Source organism: Lycorma delicatula, chromosome 10, assembly GCF_047948215.1.
Source record: "Lycorma delicatula isolate Av1 chromosome 10, ASM4794821v1, whole genome shotgun sequence".
Classification (NCBI taxonomy): Eukaryota; Metazoa; Arthropoda; class Insecta; order Hemiptera; family Fulgoridae; genus Lycorma; species Lycorma delicatula.
In genome coordinates this window covers 24,335,449-24,361,050 of record NC_134464.1, presented here as the reverse complement: position 1 = coordinate 24,361,050, position 25,602 = coordinate 24,335,449, and the positions used below count along the sequence as shown (strand labels likewise).

At 30.4% G+C, this 25,602-nt stretch overlaps 1 protein-coding gene across 3 annotated transcripts in view; it reads right to left on the bottom strand.

Moving 5' to 3' along the window:
- Positions 1-25,602, bottom strand: part of Hsl (hormone-sensitive lipase) — a 98,508-nt gene that overhangs the window by 29,582 nt on the left and 43,324 nt on the right. For 2 of the 3 annotated variants that reach the window (XM_075376533.1, XM_075376534.1), the window contains exons 2-5: positions 12,517-12,703; positions 6,628-6,745; positions 3,796-3,903; positions 774-806 (exon numbers count right to left, since the gene is read on the bottom strand). In XM_075376533.1, coding sequence (XP_075232648.1) covers positions 774-806; positions 3,796-3,903; positions 6,628-6,745; positions 12,517-12,703 — 446 coding nt within the window. The remainder of the gene's footprint in view (positions 1-773; positions 807-3,795; positions 3,904-6,627; positions 6,746-12,516; positions 12,704-25,602) is intronic. The other variant, XM_075376535.1, reaches the window with a different exon arrangement.

Below are 25,602 nucleotides of genomic sequence, written 5' to 3'. Positions count from 1 at the left end.
TTTCTGTTGTAAACGTTGTCTATAAATTCACTACAAATGTACAATGTTAAATATAAATAATCTACTATTATAAATGTATTAAATATAAATGTATTCGGATTAACAGAAATACTAATTTATATTAAATTGTACTGCGTAAAAATTTATGGAAATTGTTCAGACGTTTGAAACCTAATTCTCAAGACTTGATTTATTTAATAATTATTAATAAATCTTTTCATAAATATTTACAAAGAAGGTGTTAATGACAGCAAAATATATTTTATTTCCACTAACTTACTATTTAATAATTATAAAATAAATACCAACACAAAAACATATTTTTTATCTACTTATCTTACACTTCATATAATAAAAAATTTTAAATCTGCGTGCCCAAAAATTTTCATCTAGTCTGATATAAAACTTGACTTGTTTATAAGTATAAATTAAAGCAAACAATGTAATTCAAAAGTTATAAAATGAGGTAATACAATGATCTAACAGAGTGAGTAAGGTATAAAAAAAATATTTAAGAAGTATATTACAAGAAAAAACCAAAAGAAAAGTAAACTAAGAAAATGCAGATGGAAAACTACAATGCAAGAGAACTACATTACATAAGACAGAAAAAAAAATGTTGAACAAAAGATTGGACTGTTGGACAATCTGGATGAAAGAACTTAATACAATAAGTAAAAATAAAAATCTATAAAAGGTAAATAAAGCCACTAAAGTGAAGAAGGACAATAAACACTATTAACTACATACATAAAATCCATATGTAAACCCACCAATAGCAGCCGGTGATGCATATTCTGGCACAACTGATAACAATACCATGTAAGAGTGTAGTACGCATAACAAAGAAAATAAAAAAAACAGTAATTATGACATACAAAAAAAATGTTAAAAAGCAAATTCTTATTTAAATTAGAAGAAAAATTTCACATAAATATATAAATGAAATCCCAATAATTTGAAATATGCAACAGTCAACATGATCTCTAAAAATAATTTACAAGTTACATGTCACATATGAAATCAGTTCTGCGATTTTTTATTATTCAATGCAATAGATCTTAATGCAGACACATTTAACAGCGAATGAATAAAATTTATGTCTGTAGTATAATAAACTGAGAAAAATATGGCTGTAAAATAGTGAGTTTAGTGAAGGCCAAACAAATATTTATAATGAATAAAGGAACGAACCGTATATATTTAACACAAATGATCAAAATAAGTAAGTTTGAGAAGATTATACCTAACTAATGTATTAATCGTAGAATTTCTCAAATTTTGAGAGTAGTGTTCAGAGTGATCAGAAAAACTAGGCTACCATAATCAGTTAAATATGAATCCCAAACTGCTGACTGATGCACATAAAAATTAAAGAAGTACATTGTACGTGATCACTATGCAAGGAAGATAAACTACTTTATTCTTAATTTATGAATGATTAAATGTGGATTTATAATGCCGGTATAGAGGCAAAACAAACATCCATGCAGCCATATCAATCAAGTTCACCAAAGGGAGAAATATTCAACACAATCAAAGAAAAGATCAAGGCCTTGTTTTCCAGGCCCAAAATAGTTTCCAATTATTGACTTTTATGTATCGACAATAATCACAGCAGAGGAATACTGCAAAATTTTTTCAAAATATGTGCATTTCACGACAAGCAACTAACAATGCAAGATTATCAGAAAATGTTTTCTTTTACACCACTTATCTGCACACTGGTGCCTATTACTAACTGAAAATAAGCAATTTTGATGAGGACTTAGTTTTTTTAGTTCACACCTTGCACCGAATGACTTCAATGTTTTCCTTTAACCCAATAAGTAGATTAGTTCTACAGACTCAGGTACAGTGTGTAGTTGAGAATGACAGTATAGAATCAGATGAAAGAATGCTGAATTTTTATGGATATAACTATAATCATTTCTGAGTATAAAAACCGTTTGGAAAGTAATGACTACTATATCAAAAAATTAAAAAAAAACAAAAAGAAATAAATAAATAAAATAATCAGTATTAATTTTTTCCTCTTATTTATTATTTTTTAATGGCTGACTAGTCCTAACTGAAGACGTATTTCTTGTATTTATAAATACTAGGCTACACAAGTTTTTAATAAAATGCACTTAAGCCATGGAAGGTAATGTTTAATGAAATAATAGATGCATCTCTCTAGTCTTGCAGTTAAACTACTTAATTGATTTGGTAATTTATCACTTTCAAAATACAGAAACATAAAATATATGTTAAAAAACATATACATATAATTCTTCATAAAGCAAAACAGATAATGGAAAAAGGCTACTAAAGAAATTAAAAGCATGTTTCAAATTCAAAAGAATTTAACAATAGAAACATAAACTTCTAAAAAAAACCTTGTATTAAAATTAACTCACTGGCTGGTCTAGTGGTTAACTTATAATCGCAAATCAATTGTTTAACAGCTAATTTTCAAAGTCAAAGGTTTGAGGTTCAAATCCTAGTAAATTAGTTGCTTTCATATGGATTTGAATACTTAACAGTGGATACTGGCATACTTTGGTGGTTGGAGTTCAACCACACATCTCAGAAATGGTTGGCCTGAGTCTGTCTGTACAAGACTACATATCATCCTCATATTTCACTGGGCTGTGGAAGGACTGCTTATTGTTCATAAGTTCAACAGATTGCAACATACATGTAGGAAAATAATAAATTAAATAAAGATATTAAAATTAACAATTTTATGTATTTTATAATTACACTTATTGACAAAACATAACAATGCAATCTTTACACAATCATAAATCAGTTACAGTAGTAATGTTAGGATTAAATTCAGTAACTAATATAAATATAGGAGATTTACATAATAATTAAATGTGAGACTGATTATTAATGAAAGACCTCACTTACTCTTAAAAACACATAATAATATAGGGTGATTATAAACAATTCATCAAATTTAAAAAAAGTAGTATACATAAAATAACTTTATATAACCGTCTGGTGTATTTAACTTTTGGTGTATTTTAACTTTATATAACCGTCTCAATCAAATAATTGATAACCATCTGGTGTTTAGTTACAATGCGACATTTAACTTGAATGGAAAGGTGAATCATAACATCAGGATATGGGGTACTGAACAACCTAATTCTGTAGGACGTGAACATAATTCCCCAAAACTTAATTTTTTTGGCGTGGTTTCTAAAACAAAGGTGTACAGAACATTTTTCTTCTCAGAGAATACCACAACAGGTATTTCATACCTTGATATGATGCAGCTGTGGTTGTTTCCTCAACTGAAAGATGATTCCAATAACTTTGTATTCCAACAAGATGGAGCCTCTTTTAGTATAGAAGTTCAGTGCCCATGTTCATTGTTAAGAAGATCCAGTATTGATAAATATTGCACCTATTATTTCAAACATAAAAATGAGGAAGATTCTAAAACTATCAAGTATTTGGAGAAGTCTGATATGGGAAGTGCCCATTAGAGTAAGTTTCACTGTTTAAGTTTAGAAATAATTAAAATACAAATAAAGAGAACTTTCTAAATAAATAAAAAATATAATTCTGGAAGCTCTTTTACAGGTCAGGTCAGCTTATTTGGTGCTCTAAGCACATTTCCATATATTTAGGAAGTGATTAATTACATTAAACATTTTGTCATACTAATCAGGTAAAGAATAAGTAAAAATATTTGTAAATCATATTCAATTTTTAAATACAATTATTTAAGACCTGTTAATAAAAAACTGTATAACTGAAAAAAACATAAAAAATCAATAAATTATCTAAACTTACCCATTTCTCCAAGAAACCAAAACTGTTTACAGAAATTGACTGATGCGTACTGTGATATATTAACGATCCTTTTAGCTCTTAACTCAGGATTCAGTAAATACTTACTACCTTGAAACAAATTTAAATAAAGCATAAAATTAATAAACTATTTCAATTTATATTAACGCAGTGATTCTCAACCTTTTTAACTCCATGATCCCCAAAAAGTAAAAAAAATATATAATAAATATTTCAAGACCCCCAACCCAATGGAAACTAATTAAAATTATTTAGCTACATTGATAGCAAGAAGTATGAACATGCATTTATGAAGTGTACAAACTTGAACAATTTACAGGTTTCAACTTTATGTGTATGTGCTCCTTGCAATTTGATCTGCTTGCATAATATTCACTGTGAGAGCATCATATTCGGATATGAATATGACATACTTGAACAAATTGTGCTCTCAGCAGTATAAAAGAGGTGTAAGGGATTGTAGAACATCAGTTTAGTTTCAAATGTGAAGCGTGCATCTGGTGCCTTTATTTAAGTTTTTAAAAGTGTAGTTTCATTGAAAACACTAATAACTGAGGTTTCAGTTTTTTAGTGTGCAGTCAAACTGTAACAATTTTTTTTTACATATTTTGAGAAATCAATAAGCTTCTATTTGAAAATCAAGCCAAACTGATAAAAGTACACTTGAAGCATCTTATCTCGTAGCATTAAGAATAGCTAAAATGACCAAACCCCATACAATCACAGAAAACCTCATATTGCCTGCTGCAATTGATATGGTCAGTGTTTTAATAGGCATGGAAGAAGCAAAGAAATTCTGCTTTCTAATGACACAGTATTAAGGCAAATCAATGACAAGGGTGCCGATGTTTGCAATCAGATAATTCAGCAAATGAATTTTTTAGTATTCTTTTCTATACAGAAATCAAATGGTTATCTCAGGGGAAGGTATTAACCCAATAATTGGCATTACAAAATGCATTAATAATATTTTTCCATGATAAACAAACGCCACTCTCAATGTTTTTACAGAATAATGAGTATATGTTGCTGTTCGCTTACTTAGCTGATGTATTTCTGCATTTAAACAACTTGAATGTAAATTTACAAGGATGTGATAGACATTTTATTAATGACACAAAGTTCATGCTTTCAATAGGAAGGTTGATATCTAGATTATTCGCCTTGAAAGCAAACATTTTGATATGTTTCCACTCACTTCAGATTATAATGAAAAAAATCTGGGTGAAGAAGACCAGGACAAAGCTGTTATCATATCTATAAAATATATTTTTCAGGAGTTGTATCTGGTAATCCACATTCTGTGAATAATGGTTTCAATTTTATACAATTATGTTTATTTATTAATCTGTATCAATAAAAACTGACAAAAAAGTTGTTATATTTAACTGGCATTGTTTATTTATTTATTCTTATATAGTATAAAAACAATTGCACGTGAAAAAAGTTTTAAAATTCAAAAAATTGATATTTTTAACTTCAATTATCTTATATTTATATTATATTAATATTTAACTTTGAGTGGGCTCTTCTCACCCCCAATATTGTTCCAAAGTACTTTTTTTGGGTCACTTGCACTATTACTAACCCTAGGAAGATATAAAAAAAAATTGGTTAAAAATATGCAATAAATAAAAAGACAGGTTTTCAATTTTTGGGGAAGGGAAGAATTTGGAGGCAATTGTTTTTTTATTTGGTAAAATAAGCATGTATGCATGTACTGAGCTTAATATAATGCAGAGCTATGTTTACAAAATTTTCTGAAAGAAACTATCTACCCCATCCCCTGAAGATATTAAACCCAAACTTTTACCAACAAATTTCCCCAATATACGAGTATATATTTCTCTCTACCAAATTTCATCAAATTGAGGTAATCCACTCAACAGTTATATTTCAAATGTACATACATACAAACACACACTTTTTTTTCTTTTTTTGGGTTCTGTGAGTCATGAAACTTCAAGAAATGCAAAAACACATACTCCATTTTTTGACTGATTACCATACTTTTCTTCTTGTAGCATAGCTCTAGGGCTATGACAGCAGAAAAGTAACTATGTAAATTTATCAGTAGAAAAATTAAATTTTTGTATACTGTTTGTTCAATCAACCAAATTATTACTGGCAATAACATACAAATCATGGAAATAAACATTTCAGTAGAAAAAACAAATAGCAGGTTATTACTTCACAATAAAGTTTTTACTATAAATCAGTCATTAATGAAAAGGATGATTTTCTGCTGTCAGCTTGATTATTAATCAAGCCAGGAAGGAAATATCTCTGCTGCTTTAAACGCATAAACAAAGATTGACATTTATTACTTCTGTTACAGTTTTTGGCACATCAGAAATGAGAAATGTATATATGAAATTTTATCACAATGTTTAAGTCTGACTTAGTAACAGTTAAAATAAAACATGATCAAAACTTTTTTCTGTAGAATTACATTTTTCATAAATTTCTAAATAAATTTTTACTAAAATTTGTAATAAATTAAATAAGATCTGTATTAAGATTTTACAGCAGAAAGAAGAAGATGGCCATAATAATTCCTAAAAGACTGATAAATTGCACGGTGATTTTAAGAAAAATTAAAAATAAGATAAGTTAGAACAGTAAAATACAGGTCTTACGTAAATTAGATTTTATTCATTTCACAAAATCCACCCTTACTTTGTTAGAGACACAGCATGGCCAAATAGTAATTATAATAATTACCGATTAAGAGATCACTTAACCTTTTAATAAATACTATCATCACTAAAATAATCTTAAAATAAGTAAAAAATAAAAATCTTATCATCTTACTATTCCACAAGGAGCTTGTAGCACGACCAATAACACCTCCATTGCTATAATACAACTCACTGAATGATGCCATTAAAATTCCAAGAGCTTTTAATACTGTCTGCATCGATTCACAAAACTGAAATGTATTTAATAAATCAATTAAAAATAAGTTCAAATTATTTTAATATGTACTTAGTTATTCTAAACGAAAAAAGGATAAAACTAACTTTGATATTTTACATACATTTAATCTAAATAAAAATGGCAAATTATTGATTTCAGCATCAAAGATATAAAATTTGATCCACTGCAGTAGTTAAATTTACTGCAATATAGTACAATAAGTTAAATCACTGTACAGTATGCATAGGTTAAGAGTAACTTATATTTGAGATATTTTGGCTTATTGTTATAAGCAGTTTATTTTCTTACTTTAAAAATATAAACTTTTGCGATGACAAACCAAGCCAAATTTTTACAATAAAAAATCTTTGTCCCGTTTGTCCTCCTATTAGATAAGCTGATTTTTTTTTGTTTTTAAATTAAGAATTTACATTTAGAAAGCAGTCAAAAACAAATACATTAAAATATTTAAAATGTAGACACAAAGATCACTGAAAAGATTTTGAAGCAAATTATTTAAAACATTTTATTACAAAATTTTGGTTAAGTTTGTCATTACATAAATTTATTATTTTAAAATTATATCCAATTAACATGGACAAAAACTTATCACATTTATTTTTTAATTAAAAAACATGTAATTAAATAATTATACAAATAATCTTTTATTTATTACTTACAGATATCAAATGAAAATGCACAACATTAGAGACAGCCTAAATTGATGGGGTATTTTAATGGAGCCTATATTGATGGAATACAGTTATCAATAACACTGATAAACAAGAAACATTTTTTTTTATATTTCTCTAAGTGTGATACCATTTCTTGAATTGCTTTTTTGCATACATTAGAGATCTGTAAATACAATTTTTCTATCACCCTTTGTTTTAAATAAATTATGCTTCAAAAAAATTAAGGGAAAATATAGTTAAAATCTGTAAAATTTATAATTTTGCATAGCTATACCTATGTTAGAATGATTTTGCTGATGCTTTTCTTTTACAGATAGCCTCAGGCACATCCAGAATTAATGTCAAACAGTAATCGGCTAGCATGTTAGTATTACATTTCCCTTTATAAAGGCTTTCCATCACCAAAATGTCTAGGTGGAAATGTTTACCATGCTTGTCACTTACGTCTCCGAGGTTATCCGGAAAAAATCCAGATGTGAATGGAGGAAATGTATTTTCAGAGACATATTACATCCCATAGTTCTGTTTGAAATAAGAAGTTTATTAAAAATATTGTAGTAAGTGTTGGATTTTTTTTGCTGAGAAACTTTTTGTAAACGTCTTTAAATGAAGCTCAAGCTGCTCTTTCTATATTATATAAGATTGAGTTTAAATATATCATCTTTGAACAACTCCTCTTATTTGAGGAGCAACAAATATTCCTTCTTTAATTTTTCCTTCACTTACATTTGGAAATTTCTGCCTGATGTACAAAAATCCCAGGATTACCCTTCTTCAATGCTTTTACAAAAGTTTTCATTAGTCCTAGCTTTATATGGGGAGGGGGTAAAAATATTTCTTTGGGTTTAACTAAAGGCTCATGAATAATATTTTTCCAAATTGGAGTAAGTTGTCTCGTTTCTTCCACTTTTCGGTAACGTAATGTTTATTTCTAAACTCGGCTGTCCCATTCGTAAAGAAAACACGTTTACTTAGTATAACATAACTGCAAGCCTAACAAAATAGCTATAACTTTCAAATCACCACATATGTTCCAGCTATGTTTTTTATAATTTATTTTTTTAAGAACATCTTTCATTACATCGTACGTCTCTTTCAAATTAATACCATACGCGATTGGTATCGAAGGATATTTGTTACCGTTCTGTAGTAGAACCACTTTTAAAACTATATTTGGACGAATCTATGAAAGCGCTATGTCCTCAGGTTTATGAACTTATTCTAAGCGTAACATAAGCTCATCAATATTTGTGCAATAAACCAAATTATTTTCATCAATAAAGTACTGAGAAAGTTGAAAGTTCTTTTTGTCGGCTTCAAAGGCCTGAAATTTTTGTATTTTTATGAAGTAAATTCCAACCTTGCAGTCTTGATCTTAACAATTCAGCTTGATTTTTTTATAAATTTAAATCCCTAACAAAGTCATTTAATTCACCTTGTGATATAAGATGTGGCTTATTGGAAGAAAATTCAAAATCATTGTTGTCTTCTTTAGTAATGCCTGATTCTTCTTCGCTGATTTCGAAACATACATTCACAGGTAGCTCTGGATCTGGAATAATTTCACTGTGAGGTACACGCCTGATTGCAGATTACAATGAAGGATACTTTACAGTATGTTTAGAATTTTTAGAAATTCCAGATACACTTGCTAAACAAAAGTAACAATCGGTTACATGATCATTTGGTTCACAAACCATAGGTACACCAAATGCCAAAGCCTTCCATTTACCTTTCAGCCATCCTCTTAAATATACAGAAAAATTAGTGGATTCTACATGAGGAGCCCACGTCTTATCCTGATCACCAATTTTACAGTGAAAGTACAAATGATATGCTTTTTTAATTAAAGGTGAAATGTTGTTTTCTATTTGATTTTACAGTAAACTCACCACATACATAACAAAAGGTATCCACATCATTTACACAATTTCTAGGCATTATGACACTGCACTGTTAACAAACTTGACAGCAATAAGATTGAACAAAATTAATTCATTCCTAAATTCAGTGCTTAATACAAACAACGCAGCTGTGTTTTCAGTTACAAGTTTTGACCTGCTTAAACATGATTAATTTTGTCAACGAAGGCTCACTCTTCAGTATTAGATATGTCATAATATGTGACTATGATATGATTTAATATTTTGTCTGGTATTGTTTATTTATAGTTTACAAATTATGTTTACAAAGTTTATCAATAAAAAATGAGCTAACAAAATGCAATATAGGAGCTTAAAATGCAAACTATACATTGAAAAATGAAAAAATCCTTTAATTGAAATTTAAACATTTTTCAAAAATGGTAGGCGATAGATTCTGAATTCATAATTGTTTTCAGCATCAAACAGATTAAAATTAAGTATCACATGTTAGGAAACAGGAAATTATGTTTATCAGTGTATTTTCATGAATCATTTACATAAAAAATCTCTTAAAATAAATGAACTTAAGATTAATAAATTAATGAATGCTGAAAATGGCTTCACTTACACTGATTTTATGATAAGTAAAAAAAAAACAAACAATTAACAAATATGTCCTAACAATCCATAATCTATATATTCTCACAGTAAGATTCATACATCTTGCATGACAGCTAGTTGCTCAGACCAAATCTGAATTTCCCTTATCAAATGACTTTTTCGTGGCAATCTGTTTAAAATTTTTGGCCAGGTATATTTTAGCAGATATTCAAAGAATGTAATCTTTTGTTTAGCTGTTACAATTACTCTATAAAAACTGTTGTAAATGTAAAGTTTAACCATTTTTGCTTAATACTCCCTCATTTAGACTAGAGTAAATTAGATTTTTAGAGAGCACTCCCCTTATTATTTTGTAAACCAAACTAATCACTTAAAATAAATACAACTAATCTGAAAACATGACTTTTTTAGTCTCCAGTATCAGCTTCAATTGAACTCTATTTTTAGGTTCTATCATGTAGTTATGTCATCTTTTGTGTTTTGCACTTTATTTAGTGTACAAATACTTAAAAAATAAAAGTGTAAATTCTTTAAAAAGGCCACCCTTTCAAATACAACAAAACATATATATATATATATATATTTGGACATATCTTCCAGGACTTTCTATGAAGAAAGTTACGTAGGAAGTGTTACTTGCTTCATTATCAGTAAGTAATTTGGTTTCTAGTATTTGCTAACATATGGTTAAAAGTAATTAAATGTCTTTTTCTGTCAAAAAAAAAAAGAAGAAGAATTGTAAAAAAAAGGATATTTATTTGAGAGCAGGTTGAACATTCACTATTAGAATCCCTCATTCGGATAAATCATCCTTTTCTATGGATTTTTACAGGTTTTGGGAAACACGCATCAAGGATCACAGCATAAGAATCAATTTATGTGAACCAAAAGGTGTACAGACAATTGCATGCTTGTACATGAAATATGAATTTGTTATTCTGGGCTTATACAGTCCATACTTTAGCTTAATCCAGACTGGTTCAGTGCTGAAATTTCAGACAATTATATTTAGAGAAAAATAGTAAATGGAAAAATAAAACCAGTAAGTGCTATAGAGTCTTATTTAATCTTTAAAAGCCACAGATGTATTACCATAACACAGAAATGGAGCAATCTTGAGTATATCTATAAATAAAGCTAAAACCGGTTTAACAGGATTAGGAAATTCTATCATAGTTATAATTTAATTTTTATTTTTTTGGTGATGATATCACCACATAAGCTTGAAGCTTGTGTGTGGATATGAAAATGAAATTTTGTAGCATATGGAAAATGCCATGCCTGACGGATTTGAACCTGAGACCTCTGGATGAAAGGCCGAGATGCTACCACTCCACCACAAAAAGATCGGCAGAATGCACATCATGATACTACACACTATAATTCCATTATGACAAAATGTACTATGACAAAAGATATTCACATTTGATTCAATTCACGGAATCTAGTTATGCACAACTGGTAATGTCTTACAGCAAGTTGGAAATGTCCACCATTTTCCTGACGGCAGATCTGAAACCTTCACACCATATTTTTTGACACCCTTCGTAGGACATCAGACCTAATGGAATTCATCTCAAAAAATATGGTGCAAAGGGTTCAGACCTGCCTTTAGGAAATTGTTGGAGGACATTTTCAACACTTGCTATAAGATATTACCTTTCTTTTTCCTGTTTAGCCTCCGGTAACTACCATTTAGATAATTCTTCAGAGGATGAATGAGGATGAATGAAGTGTAGTCTTGTACATTCTCAGTTCGACCATACCTGAGATGTGTGGTTAATTGAAACCCAACCACCAAAGAACACCGGTATCCAAGATCTAGTATTCAAGTCCGTATAAAAATAGCTGGCTTTACTAGGACTTGAACGCTGGAACTCTCGACTTCCAAATCTGCTGATTTGGGAAGACGCGTTCACCACTAGACCAACCCGGTGGGTCAAAAGATATTACTAATTGTGCATAACTACACTCCATGAATACATCTCGGTAATACAGTTCATAGTGGAATTATAGTGTATAGTATCATGATGTGTATGAAAAAATTATCAATGTACTACCATTAATGATAATAGTAATATTTCTGTTGTCCATACAGTAAAATGTTTTGAGCTTTTTTGCAAGGTGATAAATTTTTATGGGATAATCATGTTGATATTGTTTGTAATCAAACACCAAATTGTTTAGCTCTGCTTTAAAATGTATTAATTAACCACAATGCTTGTAATCATTATTAAAAATGTATTATGCCTACCTTAAGTCCTGTCTAAAATATTACATTTACAGCTTCAAAAGTCAAAACAAATTTTCAGAACATAAAAATAGACTGCCAAATATTTTTGATGCAATAAATATGATTCGTTCATCAACAATTAGTAAATTAAAAATTCTGATATTTACATGAAATTATATGCAACCTTTGCTTAAATAGGCAAGGTATTGATTTTTATATAACATTTAATATGCCATGAAGAAAGATTTTCCAATTTCTCACAATAACCAAATTTTACACAACTATTTTGATATTAACTTATATGTCAAATTTTTCTAAGTTAAAATATTAACATAATGAATATAAATAATTATCACTCAATGCAGTTTACCTGAAATCCAAGACATCTTCCATAAAAGCAATACTGATTCAGGTTGTTTGCTCTAGCTAGTAATTCTTCAGGAGGATGCTCTTCACGAGGATACAAGCAGCCTTCATCACTCCACTCTATTAATACCATAAGATGTGTTAACATCTGACATAAAGAACTTAAACCCTGTTCACATGCTTCTAGCTCTCTGAAAACAAAAATTTAATGAATAAATAATTTTACTTGATTACTAATTGCACTGAAAGCGGAACAAACAATAATTAAAAATTAAAAATTAATTAATGAGATGTAGAAAAATAGATACTGCTTCATAGCAAGCAAAGATGTCCTGCTAGTACTTTCAAGAAAAGCCATGAGATAAAATCTTGGTAGAACAGCTTGGAACTTTTTAAAACAAATCAAACTATGTGGCGCTAGCTAATATGCTTATGATAATTATATATATATATATAAAATCAAATGTGTGAAACTATTCACCACGTGCCAAAAGTTTTTTTTTTAATTCTGACCTCAGGTCAAAAACAGGTGCAGGTGCAGGTTGTGCACTTAATAGAAGTTATTTCATAAATTCTTTTTTTAAGGAATTTACTGTTTCTATTGCAACTCTAATCACTTGCTGTCTCTGGATATATTAAGGCACTATTTTTATATTATTTATACTAAGTGAAGGATAAGATAAAGCTTTAAATATCTGGAAACTACTATTTGAATGCGATTCACTTTTTCCAAAGGACTTCTTCAGATTTAAGAATGTTATTGGTCATTAACAAGCGCAATACCTACAAAAAAATAATAAAAACTATCAACACAATACCGAATGACAGAAAATGTATCACCTAAAGTGAATGATGACCAAAGAAAACAGATCATACTAAATTCTTATACTGTATAACTAAATACACAATGATATTCCACTTCTAATTACTTACCTGATTGACAAAAAAAGAGATATTAAAATATGGCTATAAAATAGTAAAGTTGGAAGTAGTTTTTGCTATTAATAGGTTATTAGGATAAGTTAACATCAACTGCTACTTGGCTGACATATTTAATTTGAAATCTGATATTTGTTTATTATTTTTAATTTACTATCTATTAGTCTAAAATAGTCTGTTGTAGTGTACTTTTATTATTTTCTTTGTAATGTGTCATTTTTCCATTGGATTGTAATAAAATTAAGTTGATTAACAAAAAATTTTCATATTACAACAAGGATAACTGTCATTAAGTCATCTTGATTTATCAGAATCCATAATTCCTGGTAAGTTACAATTGAATGTAACAATATTAAAATAAATAAAAGGGGGTAAACAACTGGGACCATACATAAAAAGCACTTGCATAAATGGATAATTGAAAAGAATTGGTAATAGTTGGAAATATTTCAAATTGTGAGGGCTATTAAAAAACAGGAAGAAGGATATCAAAAACTGCTTTTTGCAGCAGTAATCTTGGAGACTATTGGAAATATATGGATTAGCACCTGAAGATGTACAAAAAGAAAGACAAACAGCTGGGACTGTCATAAAGCGATGCAGTAATAACTCTTAAAACTCAGATATGTTTTTTCATTTTCTCTTCATCTACATCTTATTTATTTTTTTTCCTTTAAACACCCGGTCCTTGCCAACCGGTCAACCGGTCCTCGCCATTAAGCAAAACACAGTCACCTTGGAGTGTCGTGGCAGCAGTCCCTACTCACCCTAGCTAGCTTCCTTTTCTGGGGCTTTCTCACTGGGGTCTCCCCAACTTCACTAGGACACACCGACCTCCCTCTTCTGGATAGCCAATATACCCTTCTACTAAGGAGCTACCCATCTTGTCCTTACTCTTAACAGTTCCAGATGTGCGTTTCACACATCTTTCAGTTCGCGATCCATTTATACTTTGAGGGTTCTTTATGCTATCATCAGGGAGTCCTGACCACCCCACTCTTGAATTTGAGCGAACCCGAACACCCTAGGCAAAAAGACTACCTCTCTGGTTCTGCACATCACCACGCTTTGACCCTTTTTTTTGTTGAAATTATTACATTCCATCACACATACATGAGTACACCTCACCCTACTTCTACTATAAAACAAAACAATAAAAAAAAATCCCCTTGATCGCGGCGTCATCAAGCATCACATGGCTGTTACTTCCTTACAGCAAGCATTCCTCATAAAGTCCTGTTCCTAGCCTTGCAGAGCCGCCTCCCCAAGTCTGCCCTCCTCTTCTTTCGGGCCCAGAATTCTCATAAACATTTTCTCCACAGCATTCCATTCCCTCCTGCCTAGGAGCATGTACCCCATGATGTTATCTGGGGTGAGCCACGCCAGTCCCATCTGTAACCTGATGTGATCCCACAAAGGACAGTTAAAAAACATATGCCTTGATGAAATGAGTGCTCATCTATATCTTGAATGAACATAAAGTGTTCATCTATTTCAGTGTTTATCTATTAGTCTACTTTAGTATTCGTCTATTTTAGTGTTTTTTTTAACTTCAAAGTTATCCTTAAGACATATATTTTAAAATTTTTAAGGTAATTGTTTTGGACATTTTTCCCCAATCTGCAACATTTATTTGTTCACTGCATAACTATATAAAATTATGTTTTTTTTTTGGGGGGGTGGGGGTTTAATGAGAAGTTTACAATAATATTGTGTCTGATCTTGTTTTGATTAAGCTTATTACGTATTTAATAATGTAATATGTAAATTAAATATTTATGATGTTTCTCATAAAAGTATTATAAGGGTTATGATAATCAATTTCAATAATTTAAAAGATCAAAATGATAGATATCTATTTAGGAAAATAATTAATGCAGTATCTAGTTTACAAAAGAATTATCATCTTTTTCCCAGGTAGAGATATAAAAATACAAGAAATGTTTTTTACATATGATTGTTAATGATAAATAAATTATTTTTACAATATCCCAAGCTGTTAAGAATTTTTTTATCTTATTAAAATTTTTACTTCAAGGCTACATTTTTCAAAAATAATTTATATTACTGACATACGGTGTGAAATTATAATATCAATGGAGAATCTGCTATGTCTATGTAACTCTGGCTTCCTTTGACTCCAGTTCTTTTTATAATTGTTTGAGAACAATTTATAAGCAGTCAGTTGAAGAATTATATCAAAATCTTTTTTCTTATGTTTAATGGCATGTTATAGCTTTTGTTAATCACCTTTTGTTAGAGCCTAAAATTCCTTGATATTTCTCTTATACATATTTTGAAGTTTATTAATGCTATATATCTGTGAAACTATATTGTTTGTAACATTAAGCCACATTACATGGACTGTATGTCTGAGAGACCATTTTTAAAACAAGGAGTTTAGAAGTCAAAACCAGTTTTAAAGTTATCCAAACATAAACAAAGTTTATAGCTACCAAGAACAAAGTAACCCTCAAAATGTTATGTGGAATCCAATAAATGAAAAAGGGACAACCAGAATTCAGCTAAGTTTTCTGATAAACTGACTTGTGATGACTTTAATACATTTTTTGTTGACGGAAAACTCACTTCTAATTTGTCAAGTAATACTAAAGAGTATTTTAATTTTAAACAAACAAGTAGTGGCACTGAGCCTTCTTTTATCTTTAAACTATTGGTCATTACAGAATTATTAAATATAATTACTTAGAGAACAGTAATTGTCCCCGTATCTTTATGGGTTAACAAGAAGTTGATCAATTATATAATTCCAGTTATTTCTAAACATTTAATGTCCTTAATTAATGACTATTCTTCTTCCCTTGTGTAAGAAGGGTAATGTTGATGATCTCTCAAATTACTAACCCATTTCAATTTTGCCCATTTCGCTAAAATTTTTGAAAAAGCCATAAAAATTGGAATAGTGTTTTACTTGGAAAATAACAACCTTTTTTCTGAGACTCAGTTTGGGTTGAGTACTAATGATACTATTAGTATCCTAATGACTCGAGCAGAACTTTAATACCAATGATACATACTACTTTGAGCTTTGTCAATAAGACCCTGACTGTTCTGAGAAATGTCTTTTCACAATGGCAACATTTTTGGTGTACCCCAGGGCTCGGTACTTGGACTTAATAAAAAATTCACTTCTGGTGACTTTTGCTGTTGATACAACAAAGATTCACATTCAGCAGGTCTTTAAAGAATCTTGTTCGTAATGAAAGGGATTGATTTTCTGATAATAAATTAGTACTTAACCACAAAAAATTTAATTCAATGATTTTTGCTTCATGAGACATTGAGGATCCTGCAAACAACAGTGTTAAAATTGAATTGGTTATCGCATATTGAGTTCATTGGTAAACATACACGTAGTGGTCTTTTCTTGCTTCTTAGTTTGAAGGAATGTATTCAGTTACCTTAGCTTTACTCTACTTACCTGGAGCCAGGCTTCTCTCTGTTATTTAAAAACAAAGAAAAAATGGTCATATAATAGCTTCATTGGATTTGGAAGCCGACTGTAGAATATGGGATCAGGATATTGACTTTGCCTTGTTTATACATACACACATATAAATATATATTTTACAGTCAATAATGTATGTTATGTTTATTATCACCGTGATAAGTTTATTACAAATTGTGATGTTCATTCTCATAATACCGGAAGTAATGATATCTTACATATTAAGTTCAACAGGTTCTCTCAACAAAAATCCTCTATTAATTACTGAACTCTAAACTTTTGTAGTAAAATTGCTGGTAGCATTAAGAGGCTACACCACAAGGAATTTTAAAGCATAATTAAGTATGAACTTGTTACAGCAGCCTTTATTCTTTTGAAGAGTTTTTAATGTTTAACAATTTTCTCTTTAAATTGAAATATATGTGCCACTGTGATTATTGCCATTGTCTCTGTTATTAGTGTGATTTATTTTATTATGAAATCTATATTATTTTATAAATTTATTATTGTTGTTTTAGTTTTTAGTACATTGCACTAATTTTATGAATGATGTTGACAATCATAGTCAGTAATGGTGTCTATATGATGATAAATAAATAGATTTCAAAAACAAAAAATTAATAATGTAGAGTAAAATAAAATGATTAAAATTTAAAGAATACACGATGGAAATAAACGGAAAGAAAAAACGGTATCAGTAACAGGTTCTTGATCTAATTAATTAAGAATTTACCTAACAGATTTACGCCTATATAATTCTCACAGAAATATAAAAAATATTTTATTCAACAAAGAGACTTTACCTATAATATTGTTTCACCGATAAAATGCTTCATCCAGTAACATCTAAATAATTTAACTTTAAATTAAAATTTTTTCATTATGTAAAACTACATCCATCGCCTATTTATAAACAGCGTAAAAAGGTGGATAGGCGGTTGTCTTCCTGTGCAAAAGACAAACAGAACAAGGATAGCCGAACAGATTACGTTTCAATTCTAACTGTTCCTTGATAACATCCGTAATCCGGACGCCGTTCTGTCATCGCCCCGAATTGACAGAACAGTACGAAATATAACTGGAGATATATTAAAAGATCGATCTCTCCAGCAAAGAATAATGTAGAAAAATAATTTTTTTATTAAATTACACGTATCTCAAAAATTGAAAGCCCGATCTCGGTAAATGAAAAAATGTGCGGTAAATGCAACACATTCGTAGTTAAGTCAAACTGCTCGTTCGATAATGAAATCATCTCGGAAATTTACATCTAAAACTGCCCTCAATGTTTAAAACAATCAGTTTCAAACAACAACCGGACTGGCGATTCTTGGGATTTGAACAAACATCGGTACCAGCAGATATCCTGATTTAAATATAAAATAACAAAATGATTAATTTCATGATAAGCTCGGTATACAAAAAAAAAACCGTAACTATCAGGCCGTCCACAAAATTTAACCACATATTTATTCAGGCAACTGTTTCAAGGCAATTTTATGAAACAAAAACACTCACGGCTCAGATAAATCGCTTAAAATAATGAATACTTACGTTACGTTTGCTTTTTAAACAAAAGTGAAGAAAATCAACTGTTATTTCCATATGTATCTACTAATTTAAGAATCTCTTTTTATCATCGGATACTACTTTTTGTTAACTATTCACAGAAAATTGTGTTCCCTCTCTTGATTAAAAACACAACTTTAAATCAATAGTCCAAAAAATATTTCATACAACGCTCAAAAGATTCGGTGAATTTAACGGAAGGCAGATTTTTTTTTAAACTCACCGGGTTGGTCTAATGGTGAATGCATGCGTCTTCCCAAATCAGTTGATTTGGAAGTCGAGAGTTCTAGCGTTCAAGTCCTAGTAAAGTCAGTTATTTTTACACAGATTTGAATACTAGATCGTGAATACCGGTGTTCATTGGTGGTTGGGTTTCAATTAACCACACATCTCAGGAACGGTCGAACTGAGACTGTACAATCATCCTCTGAAGTAAAAAGGTAATTACCGGAGGCTAAACAGGTAAAAGAAAAAATATATATATTTTTTTAAAGAATAACATTGTATTTTTCGTTATCGATATTACTTATACACAGTAATTAATCTTATAAAGAAATGAACAGAAATATATATATATATATATATGTATTTAATAGACGACTACTGTTTTAATTAAATTTGTTATAATTTATGTAACATTTGTGTTTTATTATTCGCAATGAGAAAACTAATATTTTAGGAAAAAATTTCAAGGAACCTAATCTAAATAAACTTGAAATAATTTTTTGGAGAATATTTTAATCCTTTATGGTTTTTTAGCCCTATAACATACAAGGATTGGATCACCTACGCAACGGCCTGTACGCAAATTAACCGGTTATTACAAGACCTTGTTTTAAAATTAAGGAAGTAAACACTATCAGTCAATCCGGTTAAACACAAGATCTATATTTGTTTGCTTTGTTATAAAATTAATTTTACAAAAAAAAGTTGTTTTTTTTTAAACTGATTTTGTGCTCGCTTCTATAATTTTGACCCGGAGGGAAGATATCCACCATTTGCGGGTCCTACCGTCACGCCACCGCCGCCGTACCCTAGCTCTTAGGGTCTTTACCGGATGTCATCTGCAATAGCCTCAAGACATATTTCAGTTTGGCCGCTGTCAAGATGCAAATGCCACAAGCTATATTCATATCTGTGTACTACGCCTAACTCGGAACCTAGAACAATAATCTTATAAGGTTCTAAAATAGGACCATCTGATTGAGCTGACCTAAACTACAATCCTACCCGATGTTAGGGTGAGCTCAACACGCAAATCAGGCGTCACACAATAATCCAAAAACTAATAAACTCAATAAATACCAAACTAACTATAAATACGAGAAAAAAATCACAAAATATCAATGTAATAATCAAAGCATAAAACTAAACCAAAAGAAAACAAACCTATTAAAGCGCTAATAAAACAGAACCTAACAACTCAAAACCTAATAAATCAAAACATCGTAAACAAGAAAACAACAGTTAATTCTAACATAAACTGCATTAAACATAAAACAAACACTACATATAAAATACTAACCAAAACGAACCACAATAAATCACATAAGCCAACATAACCAAGACATTAAACACAAGAAAAGACTAAACAAACAAAACACTGATAAGACAAAAATGTATGTTCAGTTTCATGTTCCATTATTAATTTCTTTTTCTTGTTTAACCCCCAAGTCCACCGTTGGGTATTGCTTCATATAATGAGATGAATGATTTGTAGCGTGTATAAAAAATCCCATGCTTGACCGGGATTCGAACCCGGAACCTCCAGATGAAAGGCCAAGACGCTACTACTTGCGCCACGGAGGGCGGCCTCCTTATTATTTATAAACAAACTCTTTTCTTTTTACGTATGTCACGCGTATAGATATATCAATCAAGTTTAATTCAACATCTATTTTATAATATATTTATTTATTCTTGATAATGCTATTGTTAAAGTACTTTTCATTTACGTTGTTATTAAAGTAAAATTTTTCTCTCTTCTAAAATGTTTTTACAATAAAATCATTCTCTTCAAAAATGTTATTAAAGTTCAATAAAAGATGGGTACTTACGTATTAACGCCACCGCAGCTACAGCTTTATTTAAAAACAAAGTAGTCAATCGGATTTCGGTGGAAAATGAACAGTCTCTTTATTAATTTTAATAAACGGTTATTTATATTTATTTATTTTATAAATTTAATATAACCAAACTTAACCTACGCTCGCTAACCTTGACTAATTACCACTGTAATTTTTTGAATATTTATTTAATAAATTCAGTAATTATTGCAATTATTTATTATTTAAATAATCAAAACACTCCTGTTAATTAGTCAAGGTTGGCGAGCGTAGGTTAAGTTTGGTTAAATTATATTTATAAAATAAATAAATATAAATAACCATTTATTAAAATTAATAAAGAGACTTTTGAATCTATGTTAAACTCTATATCGGCCCATTTTCCACCGAAATCCGATTGACTACTTTGTTTTTAAATAAAACTGTTGCTGCGGTGGCGTTAATACGTAAGTACCAAAAGATGTCTTAAAGATTAAATCAATGCTATTTAAAATGTAACTTAAAATATCAATCTAAATAAAAACTTAAAATATAAATATTGTACACGTATTTACTAAATATGTTAATTTTAATAATGTGAAACAAACGTAGCTACTTATATAATAATAAATACATCTATATCTATAATATACAGTATATACAGTAATATATACAGATATCTATATCTGTAATAAAATGTATATATAATAAAAATATAAATGAATACATTAACAAAGTATTTATTGAAGATATTATTGATCCAGCGATATAAGTTTCGGATACTGGAAGGTGCAATTAGGCACAGTATTCGAACATTTTTTTTGTCCCCGGGTCGGATTCGAACCGGCGACCTATGGATATACAGTCCAAATAATTAAAAACCTAATAAGTCAAAGACAACACAAGATAGCAACACTAACTACTAACATGGAAATGTAAACAATTCTTAACCCCTTAAACCACAAAAAATCCAATTAACAAGATAACAAATAAAACAACAAAATAGCATAACTTAATCGTAAAAATAAGAAACATAACGTACAAGACACGACAATCATGGTTCGCTGGCTTATTAATTATAAACAAATTAAGCGAACGATAAATTAAAAAAAAAAAACAAATCCTCGCTTCCACAGCATAATTTGTTTTATCATTAATATTAACAGTATATAAATATTAATGCAAATTTCGTTTTCCGGTACTCTGATCGAATACCGACGCCACTGGATTATTTGTTTTAATACCCTTTCTTTTCCCTGTTTAGCCTCCGTTAACCACCGTTTAGATAATTCTTCAGAGGATGAATGAGGATGATATGTATGAGTGTAAATGAAGTGTATGTAGTCTTGTTCATTCTCAGTTCGACCATTCCTGAGATGTGTGGTTAATTGAAAAACCCAACCACCAAAGAACACCGGTATCCACGATCTAGTATTCAAATCCGTGTAAAAATAACTGACTTTACTAGGAATTGAACGTTGTAACTCTCGACTTCCAAATCAGCTGATTTGGGAAGACGCGTTAACCACTAGACCAACCCGGTGGGTTGTTTTAATACCCAATTTACTTATATTTAACAATATGGGAATGCTATTTAAAGATTAAATGCCTCCAACGGAAAATATCAGACGAGTAGTTTCCTTACCACAAAATTCAATTCGTCGGTATCTGCATCATCTAATGCACTGCAACCGGTTACGTAGAATCATTTCTGTGCTTTTGTCATAAAAGCAGATTAATTTCGTTACCGAGATTAACAGGAATGTTTGGAATTTGCCGACTGGCGAACAGATATCACTGTGTTCCTGCAAATGCGTGACATCTGCCGGTACACGTCAGGACATGTCACGTCACGTCCATGACACGTCCCAACGGATACGCTATGCGGCTTTACGAAACCGATGGCGTAGTATGGGTTGCAATAAACGTACTTGCGGTCGGAAATCGATATGCGAATCGGTATATAGCTGAAGAATCGACCCTCAGTTTCTGACCGTCATACGTTATCTATATAGCTGGGCGTTCGAACCGTCAAATGTTGTTCGGCGTCACCGTAAATCGCGTATGGATCCGAATGCAGTAGTCGACTGAAATAATTTCATTTTTCATTAGGAAAGTGTATGTCGACTGTATCGAACAGTAGAGACAAGGTAAAATTTGAGAAAATTGTATGGTCGTTTAAATCTATGAGACGCTGTTCTCGAGGCCTAAAAATCATGCTGGTCGCGTCCATCCACAACAACGGATTTTCGGTGGCATTTGTCGTGAAACGCGAGCGTTTTGTTGTGAAAGTTGCAGACAGATCGATTCAAATCCTGCTTAATAGTATCAAAGACGACGTTAATGACGAGAGCACATCGTATTTGAATTCCTGGCGTGTGTACCGAACGGCTGCACTAAAAACGGGAGAACCCCTTCCATAAAATATTCGATGCAATACGAGACACCTGGCCGCCAGAAATTCCCATGAAGCAGTCAGTAAGTAATTTTTCGTGATCTTGTAAGTTGAAATAATGTAGTACCCCATATATTAACAACGAATAAAGAAATTCGATCGAAAAAGCCACAGATTTGAAGAGAACAGTGGTAGCGCCGGTATTCCATAAAAGTACCAGTTTTTCTTTAAAATGGAATTTCATTATCAAATATCTAGGCACGTTAGTAATTCTCAAAAGAAACATTTAACCAGAAAATATCAGTTCAATTGCATTTTATACTAATATTTTTTTTATATTAAGAAAATTATAAAAATAATTATAATGAATCATTCTTTACCGGACCCATCAGTGTCGAATTTGATGAAATTAATTATTATTTAGTGCCAAACAAAGATCTGATAGTCCGTTTTTGTGTTTTAAAAACGTGTTCTAAATTTTTTAGACACTTAAAATAGAAATACTCCAGACGGAAATGTTTTTTTTTGTCTTTAGTCATTTGACTGGTTTGATGCAGCTCTCCAAGATTCCCTATCCAGTACTAGTCGTTTCATTTCGGTATACCCCCTACATCCTACATCTCTAAAAATTTGTTTTACATATTCCAAACGTTGCCTGCCTACACAATGTTTTCCTTCTACCTGTCCATCCAATATTAAAGCGACTATTCCAGGATGCCTTAATATGTGGCCTATACGTCTGTCCCTTCTTTTAGCTATATTTTTCCAAATGCTTCTTTCTTCATCTATTTGCCGCAATACCTCTTCATTTGTCACTTTATCCACCCATCTGATTTTTAACATTCTCCTATAGCACCGCATTTCAAAAGCGTCTAATCTTTTCTTCGCAGATACTCCGATTGTCCAAGTTTCACTTCCATATAAAGCGACACTCCAAACATATACTTTCAAAAATCTTTTCCTGACATTTAAGTTAATTTTTGATGTAAACAAATTATATTTCTGACTGAAGACTCGTTTCTCCAGTGCTATTCGGTATTTTATATCGCTCCTGCTTCGTCCATCTTAGTAATTCTACTTCCCAAATAACAAAATTCTTCTACCTCCATAATCTTTTCTCCTCCTATTTTCACATTCTGTGGTCCATCTTTGTTATTTCTACTACATTTCATTACTTTTGTTTTGTTCTTGTTTATTTTCATGCGATAGTTCTTGGATAGGACTTCATCTATGCCGTTCATTGTTTCTTCTAAATCCTTTTTACTCTCGGCTAGAATTACTATATCATCAGCAAATCGTAGCATCTTTATCTTTTCACCTTGTACTGCTACTCCGAATCTAAATTGTTCTTTAACATCATTAACTGCTAGTTCCATGTAAAGATTAAAAAGTAACAGGGATAGGGAACATCCTTGTCGGACTCCCTTTCTTATTACGGCTTCTTTTTTATGTTCTTCAATTATTACTGTTGCTGTTTGGTTCCTGTAAATGTTAGAAATTGTTCTTCTATCTCTGTATTTGAACCCTTCTTTTTTTAAACGAATTTATTAAATTCAACGGATTATTAAATCGTAGTTAAAAAGAAATATATATATATATATATATATATATATATATATATATATATATATATATATTTAAACTGTATTACGATCAAACAAACTTTAAATTTTTCTGTAGCATGTTCATCAGGTGCACGCTATTGAACATTAAACTATTGCACCAAATAATTTAATAGTCTTTACACGCTTCACGGTTGTACAAACAACAACCCTTACACGTTTCGGTTGCTCCCGAATACAAAAACAGCCGACTGAAAGTACAAAATTGTAATTCATCCAAAAATGATAAAACAAAGAAAAACTTAGCCGACTTTTATCGTATTAGATATTAAAAGGGCTATTTTTAATGTAATGAAAACCGTGCAACGGAATACTATGTAGTCATAATATGTAGTTTCATTTAACCGATCCCTGTCTGAGAAAAATCCAAAAATTAGAGATACTGAATATAAAAATACAGACTGCACTCGAAAGTATTTTGACGAAAAGTAATTCTTTTCTTACGACCTTGTGGGCTGCCTTGACAGGGGACAACAGATATACGGACTAACGGTCGCGAATCTTTTCATTCTCGTTTCGATACTTCTTTACCTCGACTCATCCGTCTCTGAATATCTTTGTACAAGGATTGAAAAATTTTCAAACGGAACTTTGTAAAAATAAACGTAAAATATAATGTAAAAATAAATAGATAGACGTCATCACCGATATAAAAGTAAAAAATCTCGTATTATTCAAAAGCAAAAGAAGATTCGAAACAAATCTTTGCGTACAAACAAAATGCGATCGACCGTCTAACATCGTGAAGAATGATTAAAAAAAAAGTCAGTTATAAGAGATTTGTAAATAAAGTAATGAGACTGATTCAGAAAATATTTTTATTTACAATCCAGTTATATATAGACTCTATCTCCTTCAAAATAATTCCCTTGGGAAGCCACGCAACGCTTCAAAACGGTTTTTCCACTCTTCTTGTCAGAATTCAGAAACCGGAATATCCTTCAGATGATCTGTTTGATTTTTTTTTAAATGTTTTCTACTGTTCCAAAATGGTGTCCTTTGAGATGTTTTTTTTTTAAAGTTAGGAACAGGAAAAAGTCGCAGGGACTCA